We start from the raw sequence: 14,628 nt of genomic DNA, 5'->3' as shown, positions 1-14,628 counted from the left end.
CATTCGATGATCTCGAATGGTCCAATATATCTTGGGCTTAGCTTGCCCTTCTTACCAAAACGCATCACACCTTTCCAGGGTGATACTTTCAGTAAGACTTTGTCCCCTACTTGGAACTTTAGAGGTTTACGCCTCTTGTCAGCGTAGCTCTTTTGCCTATCCCTTGCGGCTTTCAGACAATCACGAATTTGTATAGTCTTATCTGTCGTCTTGAGAACTATCTCAGGTCCTGATAGTTGGGCCTCCCCAACTTCAGCCCAACATACGGGTGTTCTACATTTTCTCCCATACAGTGCTTCGAAAGGCGCAACTTTTATGCTCGTATGATAACTGTTATTGTAGGAGAATTCAACTAGGGGGAGATGGTCATCCCAACTGCCACCCAAGTCGATGACACATGCACGAAGCATGTCTTCCAACGTTTGAATAGTACTCTCACTTTGTCCATCCGTCTGAAGATGGTGAGCCGTACTGAAATTCAAACGAGCGCCCATTGCTGGAAACTTTTCCAGAAGTGAGATGTATATCTACTATCTCTATCAGATACAATAGATACTGGCACTCCATGAAGGGACATAATTTCGTCCACATATAACTTTGCTAATTTATCGGAGCTATAGGTCTCCTTTATGGGTTTGATCAGAGATGTGCTATTATGATATGAGGGTTGCCCAGAGCACATTGTGCTATGATATGGGGGGTTGCCCCGAGCATGTGTTGCTTATTCTGGAGCTTGTTCTCAAACATGTGTTGCATGATCCGAATTATATTTATATTTATATATATACAATAAAGTTATATATATATGCTACAAAATACAATGAGGGTGAATAGTGTCAGACAACTTTTTAAATTACAATTTTGCCATATTTAAATTTACAGTTTTGCCATTGGTTTTGTTTTTCTTTCCCTAACCAAATTACGATTTTGGCCTCAGTTCAAATTTACAGTTTTCCTATCGTTTCCCCCTGCCAAATTACAATTTTGCCCATAGTGTAAAATTATAGTTATGCAATGTTTTTTTTTTTTTTTTTTTTTTTTTTTTTTTTTTTTTTTGACAAAACTATGGTAGTGATTTGTTTTAATTGGTTGACTCGGTGTAACTTTTATTCGTGTCAGGTAGCGGCGGCCTGACACATGCTCATATGTCTGAAAATTACAAGTTTGCTCTCAGTTTAAAATTATAGCATTTCCATCATTTTAGTTTTTTTTAATAAAAGTATGGTAGTGTTTTGGTTTAATTGGTTGACTCGGTGTAATTTTTTTTGAGATCGTATTATCAATAGCATGTACAGGTAACCAAAACACAAACATACATATTATGAGAGAGATATATTCGGCTAAGTGCCCCGCAACACGAGCAGGGCAAAAACTAGTTTTATACATATACAAAGAGTTTGCAAACTTTGCATTATTCATTCACTCTATAAATACTTTATTAGTACCTATAACTATACGAGGGAAACATAATTGTAAGTTTCAATTGAAGTTAAAACTTCATAATTAAGTTTTATTAGCATAATGTGCTATCTATTTTTTTGGTACTAAAGTATTAAAAAAATGTTCATTTTCATTCTCATTAGACTGAGGGTTCAAGTCCGATAACAAACACAAGATACAAATTTAGAAGTTTAATTAGGGAGTGCGTAACTTAGCCATTCTAAAAGCATAAATTTCTAGTTTAATTAAATTAACTTATAATAACAGTTGTATAATTTATATATGAGTAACCATGTAGGTAAGGTCACCGGATGGAGTCTTGTTCGTGATAAAATGTCATGTGTGAATCAAAGTTTTATCACAGTGAGCTTTTGGGCGATGAATTTCCTTTAAAATTAGTGATAGACTGAATTACCCGCGCTATCTGCAATCCTGAACGTGAGAGACCTTTTGTCAATGGATATAAACGATTGATTGGGTTTGATGAAAGTTCAAAAAGAGTAACTTACAAAAATCGTCATTTATGTATGCAAACCTTTGCAAATTATGTCCTTAAGCCCTAACTCAGTTAATTTTTTGTGGTTAAATCTGATCAAATGGACCCCACATGAGGGTATTTTGTGGTTAAATCTAACCAAATGGACCCAATATGAGAGTAAAATGACTAAAATACCCTCGTGTGGGGGTTCATTTGTTCATATTTAACCACAAAAAATTAATTGAGTTAGGCCTAAAAGACATAATTGTAAGGGTTTGCAAACATCAAGTACGTTTTTTGTAATCATTGAAGATAAATGATATATTTTGTAATAAGTGACATACATAAAGGACGATTTTTGTAATTTAGTTTTCAAAAAATATATGAAGTTACAAATTCCAAGTGGATCAACCCAATGTCATAAATACCCTCTTTACCCCTTTGAAAACAACCCACCCACCCACTTCTATTGGATTCCTCTCTTCAATCGAGTTCCGACCACCGTCAACCACCACCACCACCAACAGCGGCCACACCAGCAGCGGCCCAAATCCCAAATGGGTTTCTTCTCCTTCCTCGGAAGGCTCTTCTTTGCGTCTCTCTTCATCCTCTCCGCTTGGCAAATGTACGTATTCAAACCCCTATATTTAGATCTGCATCTTCACAACCCAATTCGTAGTATTCGAACGAATGCATCAAATCACGCGTCTGTAGATCTGTTATTAGCATGCTTTGTAACCTAATCTTGCGAACTTGATGTTGGTTTTTAAGATGATTTGATGTTAATGTATACGGTGTCGTTTTGTTTAGGGTTTGATTTGATCTTGACTTGTGTGAAAGGGGCGATCTTGCTGCATAAACTGATGTGTGCTCTGTTGTTGTCATAGGGTTTTCAAGACAATTGATTTAATAGTTAAGCTTCTATTTATTGTTTATTCCAAATTGTTCTCAAAGCTTCACATAGCTTGAAACCTGTATTTCTTAGGATATTTCATCGTTGAAGTTTCGGTTAGTGAAGTTTTTGCTGTAGTTTTAGGGGCTGTTTGTTTTCCTCTAAACGGGGCTCTTAATGGTTCAGACCTCTTACTGGTTCAGACTGTTTGTTTCGTGAGCATATGCCTGAATGGTTCAGACATTTGTCTCTGAATGGTTAAGCATTATACTGAGTCTGAATGATTAAGACCTCTAATCTGATTTGGTCAGACATTTGCCTCTGAACGGTGAAACATTATATTGGCTCTTAATGGTTTAGACCTCTTACTGGTTCAGACCTCTTACTGTTTAGCACTTAACCATTCAGAGGTTGCCAAACAGTCCCTTAGTGTAACATGTAGTTTAAAAAGAACAAATACTTAATGTCATAGGGTGGCTCAAGGGGGAGTGAAATAAAGCCCGGGGTTTGGTGCTCATTTCCTTAGGGCCCCAAAATCTAGAAAAAAAGTGGGCTTTGGGATTGTTGGCGGTCAAGTTCACTGACACACATATGATATAGGAATTAGAGGATCGAAAGCGATACACACACACTTGGTTTTAAAAAAGCGAGAGGCGCACAAAAGCGACGAGGTCTAAAACCAAGGCGCAAAGCGCAATAGCGGCGGGCTTTTTAAACCTGAGGCGCAAGCTAATTATATATATTTTTTACATATCACATAGGTTTTTAGCTTTCCCTACCCAAAATATAGCTATAAGTAAGGTTTTTGTATAATTTTAGCTGCATGTACAAGCCAAAAAGCTCAAGGTACAACAGTTAGATGCATAAAAACGCCTTGGGTACGAGAGGCACGCACCTCTGGCCAAAAAAGCCCAGAAAAATCCCAAAAAAGCACGCCTTTTTGGCGCTTCTTGTAATTACTATAGGCGATGAGTGAAAAAGCCCTAGGGTGTGCGCCTTGTTGCGCCTCGCGCTTAAGCGCGCAAAGCATACACATACATATAGATTGACAAAGAGGGACCCGGTTTTGTTATCTGCTTTGGGCATTAAGTCTTACTGTTGCGCCTCGCGCTTAAGTGCGCCAAGCACATACATACATATAGAATGACAAAAAGGGACCCGGTTTTGTTATTTGCTTTGGGTATTAAGTCTTACATCTTCCTAAATACAAGTTTTTCTTTAAAATGCTTGATACGATTGAAAATTTCTTTGTACCGGAAAGTTAAACCTTTGCCTAAGCAGTTAATGCAGTAAAAATTCGGATATCGGTCAAGGACCGATATTCTAGATATAGGTTATCCCGGTGGGATGTCGGTAATTTTAATATCATGTAGAATTTATATATATAGCAATTTAACACCTAACAGTTCAGTATATACTCCTACCATTAACAAATTAACCTTTTGGAACGTGCAAAACACTAACAATTGTAGCAAGTAGAAACGGATTAAGACTTAAAACACCAACATTTAACACTAACAAGTAACAATTAACAATTAAGACTTAAAACACCAATAGCAACAATAAGAAGAAAGACGAATGGTATACAAGGCCATATGATATAGAGCCAGTTTTAGGTAGAAAACTGCGATAACCACATAAGCACTTATACAGGTTGCGTTAATCGTGACAATAAGGTTGTTATTGCTATTCTCTTGTTAAATTTGGTTTTGTATTAATTGCGCCATTATATATACAGGGTAAAGTTCTTGTACAAATAATCTTAACATACTAAACATACAAATTGAAGGAAAACTCAAAAAGACAAGGTGACATTTTTGTAATTATCAATAACTATCAAAGTTACTCTACAAATATACCTAAAAAAAACCTAACCACTCCCCCCACCCCCAAAAAAAACCTAAACCCCCCCCCCCCACACACACCCCAAAAACCTAAAAAAAACCTAACCCCCCCCCCCCCCCCCCCCCCCCCCAACCCAAGCTAAAATGCTAAAAACTAAACCCCCCAAAAAACCTAAAAAAATCTAAAAAAATAAAAAAAACACACAAATTATTTTATTTTATTTTATTTTTTTAACATTTTTTATTAAAAAATCGCTACTTTTAGTAGCAGCAAAAAAAAAAAAATTTTTTTTTTTTTTTTTTTTTTTTTTTGCTAACGAAATGTAGCGATTTTTTAATAAAAAATGTTAAAAAAAAATTTGTGTTTTTTTAGGTATTTTTGGTTGTAACTTTGATAGTTGGTGGTAATTACAAAAATGCCACCTTGTCTTTTTGGGTTTTCCTTCAATTTGTATGTTTAGTATGTTAAGATTATTTGTATTTGATCTTTTGCCTATATATACATACTTATTGGTTGTTATGGACGTTGCTTAAGATATTTGTGCAACATTTAAACACATCTGGTGAACCTTTAGCTATATTATACACATATTTGATGGGTGCCTGTTTTTTTTTTGTTTATTAGGTTCAATGATTTTGGCGATGACGGTGGCCCTGCTGCAAAGGAACTAGCTCCAAAAATTTCGTCTATACAAAGATTTCTTGCCGCTAAGATTGGTGACGGGGTTCCAAAAATTGATGTGAGACTCTTAATTATACCAAATTGATTAATTGACAGAATGTAAAAACAAAAATAACACTACACGTATTAGTAATAACAGGTGTTATTGGATAAACCTTTGAAATTTAAATGTGAAAATAACTATCTTACTTCAGGGGTGCAAACAAGCCGAGCGGCTCGCGAGCTACTCGAGAAAAAGCTCGAAACGAGCCGAGCCTTATCGAGTCCGAGCCGAGCTTGAGCCTAAAACAAAGCTCGTTTGTTTATCGAACCCGAGCTCGAGCCTCGCATGTGAAGCTCGTTAGGCTCGTCGAGCCTTATCGAGCCTTACTGTAAACGAACCGAGTCGAGCCGAGCTTATTTAAACTTGTTTACAAGCCGACCTCGAACCTAAAAATAAGCTTATTTAGTAAACGAGCCCGAGCCCGAGCTTCACTTATCGAGCTCACAAGCCTAAAATGTCTATTATTTATGTTATTTTATTTAATATACTAACTAATAGATAATAAACGAGCCGAGCCCGAGCTCGAGCTTGAGAAAATACAAACGAGCCGAGCCCGAGCTCGAGCTTGAGAAAATACAAACGAGCCGAGCTCGAGCTTTGAAAACAAAGCTCGAAACGAGCCGAGCCCGAGCTCTCATAAGTTAATCGAGCGCGAGCTCGAGCCTGGTCGAGCTCGGGCTCGGCTCGGCTCATTTGCACCCCTATAGCAACAAAATGTAGTGTTTGTTGTGTGTTTTCACTAGAATGATTGTATTTATGCAACAAAAACTATAGCTTGATGATATGTTCGGTTACTCGTTTACTTTTGTTTCAGGTTATGCTTTCACATTATGAGTTTTTAACTTTTTTTTTTTTTTTTTTTTTCGTATTTTGATATATGCATTAATATAGGTTAAGCATGTTGTTTTGGCTTCAATGGCTCTTAAAGGTCTTGGTGGGATTTTATTTGTATTTGGAAGCACTACTGGCGCTTATTTGCTGGTACCTACTTTATCCTTCTTTGTGTTATCTTCACACATTTTTATCCAGTAATTTGGCTTTAACTCGGTAAATGTATGCAAAGAGTAGACAAAAACACGGCAAGAATCTAACACGAGATTCATGGGTTTGGGACTTGGGTTTAGTGCCTTAGTCTCGTCTGGGTCAAACCTGTGAATACAATTAGCTAAGTGGTTTGTGTTTGGATCAACCTGGCGGGTTTTCTGGTTGACCCGTACCCGTTTAACCCTTTATATTTATTAATAATTAAAAAATGTGTTTTATGTCATAACTTAAACTTATTGGATATTTTTTTTTGCCAAACTCTAACGAGCAAGTTTTATAGCTATGCAGTTAATGCAATAAAATATCGGATATCGGTCAAGGACCAATATTTGAGATATAGGTTATCTTGGTGAGATATCAGTGGGATATCGGTAATTTTAATATAATGCAGAATTTATATATATAGCAATTTAACACTAATAATTCAGTGATATATCGGTTATATCGGTCAAATATCGCCGATAATATCGGTACCGATATTCTGATCGATATTTTACTAGAAGACCGATATAACCGATATATCACCGATATTAACTGCGTAGTTTTATAGTTCAAACATGATCATTTTTATATGCATGCACATTTTTGGTTGTAATTTTTTTTTAATTATATAGTATTAACATGAAAAAATAAAATACTATTTTTGGGTTATACGGGTCATGTTTGTGTCATTGTCACCCCACGAAAACTTGTGACATGCCGGGTTCATGTAATGACTTCATTTTCTCAAATTTTGGGTTCTGACCCGTCAACCCGTAACATGACCCATAATACCACTACTTTTAGAGTAAACTTCCGTTTTGCTCCCTGTGGTTTGGTCACTTTAACGGTTTTGCCCCAAACCTTTAAAAATAGTCATTTTACTCCCTGATGTTTTGGTTTTGTTGCCAGTTTGCTCCCTGCGGGGAGCAAAATGGAAAAACAAACAATTTGGATGGAGTTAGAGGCGGGGGGCAAACTGGCAAAAAAACCGAAACATCAGGGAGTAAAATGGCTATTTTTTAAAGGTTTGGAGCAAAACCGTTAAAGTGACCAAACCACAGGAAGCAAAACGGAAGTTTACTCCTACTTTTAACTAATTGAACATAGTTTATTCGGTTTGACGTTATACAATCATATCTTCTCACTATTGTCCTTAATGAAACGGGACCCACAAAACGCCCGTCTTATTTAAACGTGTAGCATTGAAATCTGTCGAAATTATATGTATATAAATAAAATATAATTGCTTAATATTTTTCTCTCTTCCTCATCCGCAGACGTATCACCTGCTACTTATGACTCCATTGTTACACGACTTCTATAACTATGAAATGGACGATTCAAGGTTTCACCCTCTTCTTGCGGATTTCGTGCAGGTTTGTTTTTTATTTATATAAAAACCGAAAGTATGTTCCTTTTACCTGCAATTTCTCCAAGGTTTGTTATGCATCTATTTTTATTTTATTTTTCTAACCGTCACGCGTCTGTTACAGAACGTTGCACTGCTTGGTGCGCTTTTGTTTTTCATTGGAATGAAGAGTGTGGTTCCAAGAAAAGTAATGAAAAAGAAGCATATAAAAACCAAGACAACTTAGATTCATTGATTTTTATTGTTGGATGGTAAGTACTTTTGTTAGAATGTGCTTCCAAAGATTCTTTTTAGAACATTTTTGGTTTGTAATTTTCTTTTGTTGGATGTAATTCTGATTTTATTATTACCAAACTCTTAATTGGGTATTTTTCTTAACACGAGAAGATGTTTAAGAAATAAAAATTTTGTTCATTTTTGTTTTTCTTAATTTAAAACTATAAATAGTTTTTGATTGATTTATAGTGTTATTGGATAACGAGGTGCCAACAAAAATGTGCAATGTAACCTTTGTTTAAAAAGCGAGAAATGCAACAAGACGACGAGGTCTAAAACTGAGGCGTAGAGCGTAAAAGCGGTGTGTTTTTTGTACGTGAGATGCGAAGTGATTATCTAATTTCTTTATGAGCGTCGCTATAAATAAGTTTTATGTATTGTTTTCACATATAAATTGTTGTACCAAAAAAGACCATGTACATAGGCGCGTGTTTCGCATGCTCTTGATGTCGAACTTTTGCCAAAAAAAAGTCGTGACTCACCCGGGTCTAGACATGTACAAAAAAACCGGTTTTAGGATCGAAATTAGAAAAAAAAACGAAACCGGTTTTTTAAAAAACCGGTTCGGCTCAACCCGACCTAGCGGTTATAGACTGGTTCTTCTTCGCGGCATTTGTAACCAGTTTAAAAACCGAACCTATTAAAAACACGGTTTGAACCGATTAAAAACCGGTTTTTTTGGCCCAAACTGGTATTAAAACCAAACCGAACCGGTCAATACCAGTTCGGGTTCTCGTATCAAACAAGTTTTCGAAAAACCGTTTTTTTGTACCAAGAAAAAAAATGAAACCGGTTTAAAAAAACTGATTTATACATCTCTACCTACACCTCATGTAAAACACTCGAGTCACCCGAAGCGTAACCCTGTGCGCCTGAGGGCGCCTCACGCCTAGGGACACCTCAAACACGTTTTTTTAACTAAGAACGTAACATGTTAAAAACTGATGATTGACTTAGTTTTTTTTAACTAAGCAGAGCAGGTGGTCATAAATGAGTCAACTCGCTCCATGTGGTGTGTCACTATTGGTTTGTTTGGTTTATGCGGGGATATTGTGCCTACTTAGGGCCACGTGTCACGATCTCATTAATCCATGTCAATGTTTACTTAAAAAATTCAATGATGAAGGTCTATTTTGGTAGTCAATGGCAAACACAAAAGAAATGGTTTCATGTAAAGGAGTCCAACTATAAACAAAAGACAATGTATTCATGATACTAGAGAATTCAACTATTGTTTCAACCAGCACTCGGGTTAGTCACTTGTCGCACTCGGGTTAGTCACTTGTCCCATAAACAACACAGCCCCGGTCACATCTTCTCTTATCACAAACATAAATGGGTGATCCGCAACAAAATCCACCTTTTTGGGAATCTGTACCCTCCGGGCTGAACCAATCACCACCATAGCTGTAACGGCTGCTGCTTCTGTACCTTCTTCATTCACCTCCACAAGAGCTTCATGGTAAATGCTCGAAACATCAAGTTTTTCCCCAAGAGACGAGTCAGCAATTTCGGTCAAACCATCTTTACTATTGAAAGGCAATACAAGTCCTAATTCTTGCAATATATTGCTAGCTTCAAACCCGAATCCCATCTTGAATTTGGGTATCAAAAACCGTCCGACTTTTACTTCTTGGTATGGAATGTGGTTGTCTAAAAAGTTAGATGTGGAACCCATTTTCTCTACTAAAGATTTAAGCCCGTCTTCTGCGTTTGGGAGATAAAAGTACATTGTGAACTGACGCTTATCTTTACCTCGTGAATAAGGAAGGCCTAGTACTTTGAAATTATCATATTCGCGCACGAATTGGTTTTCTTTGCTAGTCATGAATGGGACTTGAACTTTGTTGCCATTAAGGAGGTGAAAAACCGATTTTTTTGTTTTCGATCGGTCAAACTTCTCACGCCATGCTCCCTTGAAGTAGATGGCATTTGCAAAGATGAGCCTAGTGAGATTGGTAACTGCACCATTAGGAAGAAGTTCCTTGATAAGGTTGTTTGTATGTTTTTCGACCCATGTATTCACTTCTTTGCGTACCTCGCCAGCCTTCGATAATCAATAAATAATGTGTTAGCTATATAAAAAAAGAAAGATCTATAAAACACTAAATGTAGGAACCATTCATAGAACATTCAAGTAAGGGGCAATCTTTCAAACACCATGTTGCACAAAACTTGGATTATGTAAATATATAATAAACAAATATATAATAAACAAAATATATTACATCACATATATATATATATATATGGAAGAGATCATTAGAAAACTTAAAAGATACTAGAAAACTTCGAGAAAACCACTTATAACAAAACGAAAAAGCAAGAACTGACCTTGTTCAGGAAATCAACATGTTCGCAAGTGGCTTTATAAACGTTATCCACAACTTGTTTGAAAGGAGATTTGATAGAAAGGGTTTTGTCAACCCAAACTCCACTTGCAAAAGACAATCGAGGTCCGCCATTGGGGCTACCGTCCGCTAAGATGGAGGACACGTGTTGCGAATAAAGCGAGCTAAGGTCATAGCGGGTACTTGTTTTGAGGAAATCAAGGAGTTGGTTGTGTGTTTGACCTTTGGTACCCTCGGCTAGTAAGCTTAGGGCGGCATGGATGGAAAGGGGAGAGAAAACAACATTGGAGTCGGGTTCCTTGGAGAGAAGGTGGGCTGCGAGTGTGGTTGAGACGTGGGTTTGATTTCTGATTGGTTGTTGAAGGGCCTTGGCGTGAGCCATTCTAGACGCGCCAGCCATTGGTAACAAAGTTGGCGGGAGGAGACCCATAAGAGATTTTGGTCGAAAGGTACCAAAAGCGGTCGCCTTTGCTTGGAGGAGAGGTTTGAGCTTGTTGAAGGTGGAAGGGCGGAAAATAGAAGCCATTGCTACCTAAACAAGGAAGAAAAAATATTCATATGAATCAGAGATTCTAAATGTATACAGTATCAAAAGGTGCGACACAACTTGTTGCCTGTTTACCCTGCCACTTTATTTTTTTTATTTTTTTATTATAATCCACATTGTTCAACGAAAAACTTATTGTTTCTTCGAAAAAAAAAGAGAAAAAAAACTAGTCATATGACCCGACCCGGAAACAAGCTGGAACAATTTCATGATTAATATAACCGTTTATCTCATTGGGCTGAAATTCATTCAGCTTTCTTTGAATTTCATAAACGCTAGGAGAATTATATAAAACGGCACTGAAATATTCAAGAAACAATCTTTACACATGTTTCATCATGATAATGAATAATAGGTTGAAATTTTTTGTTCTTCCAACCCGACCCGAATAACCCAAAACCATATATCCAAAAACCTCACCCCTATACATACATACATACATACATACATACATACATACATACATACATACATACATACATACATACATACATACATACATACATACATACATACATACATACATACATACATACATACATACATACATACATACATACATACATACATACATACATACATACATACATACATACATACATACATACATACATACATACATACATACATACATACATACATACATACATACATACATACATACATACATACATACATACATACATACATACATACATACATACATACATACATACATACATACATACATACATACATACACTTATTATACACACATACCTGTGGCTTGTGGAGAATGATACTTTTCGAAACCCTTTTAAATATTGGGTTTCTTGTGCAATAGTCAACCTATTCTTTACTTTTTATCTCAGTTTTTTCAAAATTTTCTTGTGCAATACTCAACCTATTTTTTACTTTTTACCTCAGTTGAAAAGAAAAAAAACTATTTACCTATTCTCATCGAAATAGGCATTTAAACTTCCACATGGTCACTTGCATGACATTTATATAGTGGGGTAGAATCTCATCGATTATCGGTTTGTTTGGTTATGGGTTATAATTAACTAGAACTGATTCACCGAGTTGCGGGTTGGTTTCTTTAATAAAATTTGAGCGTTTTTTTTTATTTATTTTATTTATTTTATTTTATATATATATATTTTTTTTTTGCAATCGCCTAGAAAGAGAAAACAGGGAGCGAATACATTCCCAACCTTTTAGATACTTTCAAAGTTGTTTGAGAAATCAATTGTAGTCGAATCTCATTGTGTGTTAATAATAAACAAGTCTCACACCATAAACAAAACATAGTATCAAGTTTGAAACACACAAAGCAATTGAAACCGAACACTAACTGTTTGCGAACGGAACTCGAATCTTGATCTTGATCGTCCTCTTCTCCGGATAAAATATATCAGCCGCGACCTTTTCTTTCTGTTCGTAGCCTCCTTCCCAATTAATAATCAAGATTGCCGCTTTCTTCTGTTTCGTCCCATGTATCTATTCTATACCTCATGCAATTTGTATTTGATATGGACTCCCTATCCTAGCTCCACGATTCTAGGCTTTAGGCTAATCGATAAACAACAGGCCCAAAGTCAAATAACCATATGTTCGTATATTTTAATTGTTGGGAGATAATGTAATGCAGCCCACTTGAATTCCAATTGAAATTCACTAAAGTCCATATTGACCACTAAATTCCAATTGCACGATAATTCCTACACGTGATCATAAAAATATTAATTACACTAGTTTAAGAACCCGCGAATTTCACGGGTTAGCAAAAGAAAATATCTTCATTATCACTGTTGACATAAATGTTATGACTTTATATACACGTTAAAACACAAACAAATATATTAGAGTACAAACAATTCGTTGAAAATCTCCTTATAAACCACATTGGTTGTTTTATTCGTAGGGTTAACGTCCCTATATACACCACAATTCGTTAAAGACTTCTTTATACACTTCTTTAGAACTAACATTTTAAAATTCTACATGTTGAAACGGGTCAGGTCAAAACCAATACAACATTTTAAAATTCGTTAAGTACCCGTGTGTTATACGGGGTTGTCTCACAATACATAATATTATTTAATGGTGTTTGAGATAAACTTCTAAATAAAATAAGTGTTGGATTAAAACAAATCAATTTTACCAAAAGTAGTACTATAATTTATACCTCATCATCTTTCAAAAGTACTTTGCCGAACATAGTATATAAGCATTTTAACAGTGTCAACTATAAGTGACAACAGTATATAACCATTTGCCTTTGATAATCGTTTCAAAATATAAGTATCATGAGGTTCACATGATTTCACATTTTAGATTTTGACCAGCAGTCAAATGTAAGTATACCTTTTACATTTTAGAATTATTTCCCACTAAAACTTTATAGTAACCCACTCAATCCTAGGATTATATTGGCTTTTATTTCCCAGAATTTGTAGCCAACATTGATTCCTAACCAAATCTTAGGACACAGTTGATGGTTTATCTTAACTTCCAAAATATGCCCAAAATACCCCTGCATTATTAAGTCTCTAGTTCTGGCATATAAATTGCTCTTCCATCGCCACCAAAATCTTCCCAACAATAAACCAAGCATAATGAACATTGTTGGTGCATATGTCTGTCGACTTCGTCTTGTATCGAGTCTTGTAATAGATTAGATAGATCAGGGCACGCTATACAAGAAAATTGTGAAAACATGTAGGATAGGCCATTTCGCACGAAATGGAATATGGGCCATTTCGCACGAAATGGAAAGACCATTTCGTGTGAACCATCCCGTGCGAAATGGGGCTGTCTATAAATAGGAGCCTTGAGTCTTTCATTTGTAATGTTTCGATTCCGGTAGCGAAGCTCTGCCGAAGTGTCTCCAGCATTGTAAAACGATCTGATATCAATACAAGAGACAGTTTAAGTGAATCTAAGTGCAAACCAGCTGAAATAACTCCGATACGTTTGTTTCCGCCTTTCGTATTGGACGAGATCTCTTCTGAACGACTCGTTTGGTCGTGCAAAAGATCCTACATGTGGTATCAGAGCTCAGGAGGAAGAGTTCTTACCATTTCAGCTGAAAATTTCTGATTTCTACTCACTTTCTTCACATTTTTCAAAATTAACCAAGTTTTCATGGATAAAATGGCTTAATTTTCACATATAACGTGCGAAACACTGTTTTAACAAACCCTTGAAAGAATCAGACCTAAAATCGAAGTAAAACTTGATCAATTTTATCAAAAACTGTCCGATCGTGTGTCGTCAGCTCCATTTCGCACGAATTGGATATCAGATTGTTTAAATTTGCTTCATTTCGCATGAGACAGGCTTCCATTTCGCTCCAAACCATTTCGTTTGAAAATTATCCATTTCGCACGAATTGATTACCCATTTCGCATGGATTAAACATTATTGAATTCATTTCGTTTGAAAGTGTCCCCATTTCGCTTGAAGGTGTCAATTCGTTTGAAATACCTCAGTTCGCATCAAAGGCATTTCGTATCAGGTTCATTTCGTGTGAGAGTGCTTTCCATTTCGTTTGGGATTGTTCCAAATCGTGTGAAACATCTTCATTTCGTTTGAAAGTCTAAGTTTGTGATTTTTTTGAAACCGAAACATGGAGAATGAATTTTACAATGCCTTTGCTACTCCAATGACTGTGACTCAGAGTACGATGCTAGAAAATG

General features: G+C 36.1%; 2 protein-coding genes across 2 annotated transcripts; one reads left to right on the top strand and one right to left on the bottom strand.

The window, feature by feature from the left end:
• The first annotated feature begins 2,339 nt into the window (after positions 1–2,339).
• Positions 2,340–8,154, top strand: LOC110900050. Its single transcript, XM_022146954.2, has 5 exons — positions 2,340–2,543; positions 5,280–5,394; positions 6,271–6,360; positions 7,683–7,781; positions 7,899–8,154. The coding sequence occupies exons 1-5, from the start codon at positions 2,476–2,478 to the stop codon at positions 7,998–8,000; spliced, it is 474 nt and encodes a 157-aa protein (XP_022002646.1). The 5' UTR covers positions 2,340–2,475; the 3' UTR covers positions 8,001–8,154.
• A 996-nt stretch (positions 8,155–9,150) lies between these two features.
• On the bottom strand, positions 9,151–10,927 carry LOC110903490 (serpin-ZX). The gene is made up of 2 exons (XM_022149393.2): positions 10,385–10,927; positions 9,151–10,097 (listed from the first exon to the last, which is right to left on the bottom strand). Exons 1-2 carry the CDS (start codon positions 10,925–10,927, stop codon positions 9,303–9,305), a joined length of 1,338 nt encoding a protein of 445 aa, XP_022005085.2. The 3' UTR covers positions 9,151–9,302.
• Positions 10,928–14,628: the final 3,701 nt, after the last annotated feature.

This window comes from Helianthus annuus, chromosome 13, assembly GCF_002127325.2.
Source record: "Helianthus annuus cultivar XRQ/B chromosome 13, HanXRQr2.0-SUNRISE, whole genome shotgun sequence".
NCBI lineage: Eukaryota > Viridiplantae > Streptophyta > Magnoliopsida > Asterales > Asteraceae > Helianthus > Helianthus annuus.
The sequence above is the reverse complement of the archived record's forward strand: the minus strand, read 5'-3'. Positions and strand labels throughout refer to the sequence as shown.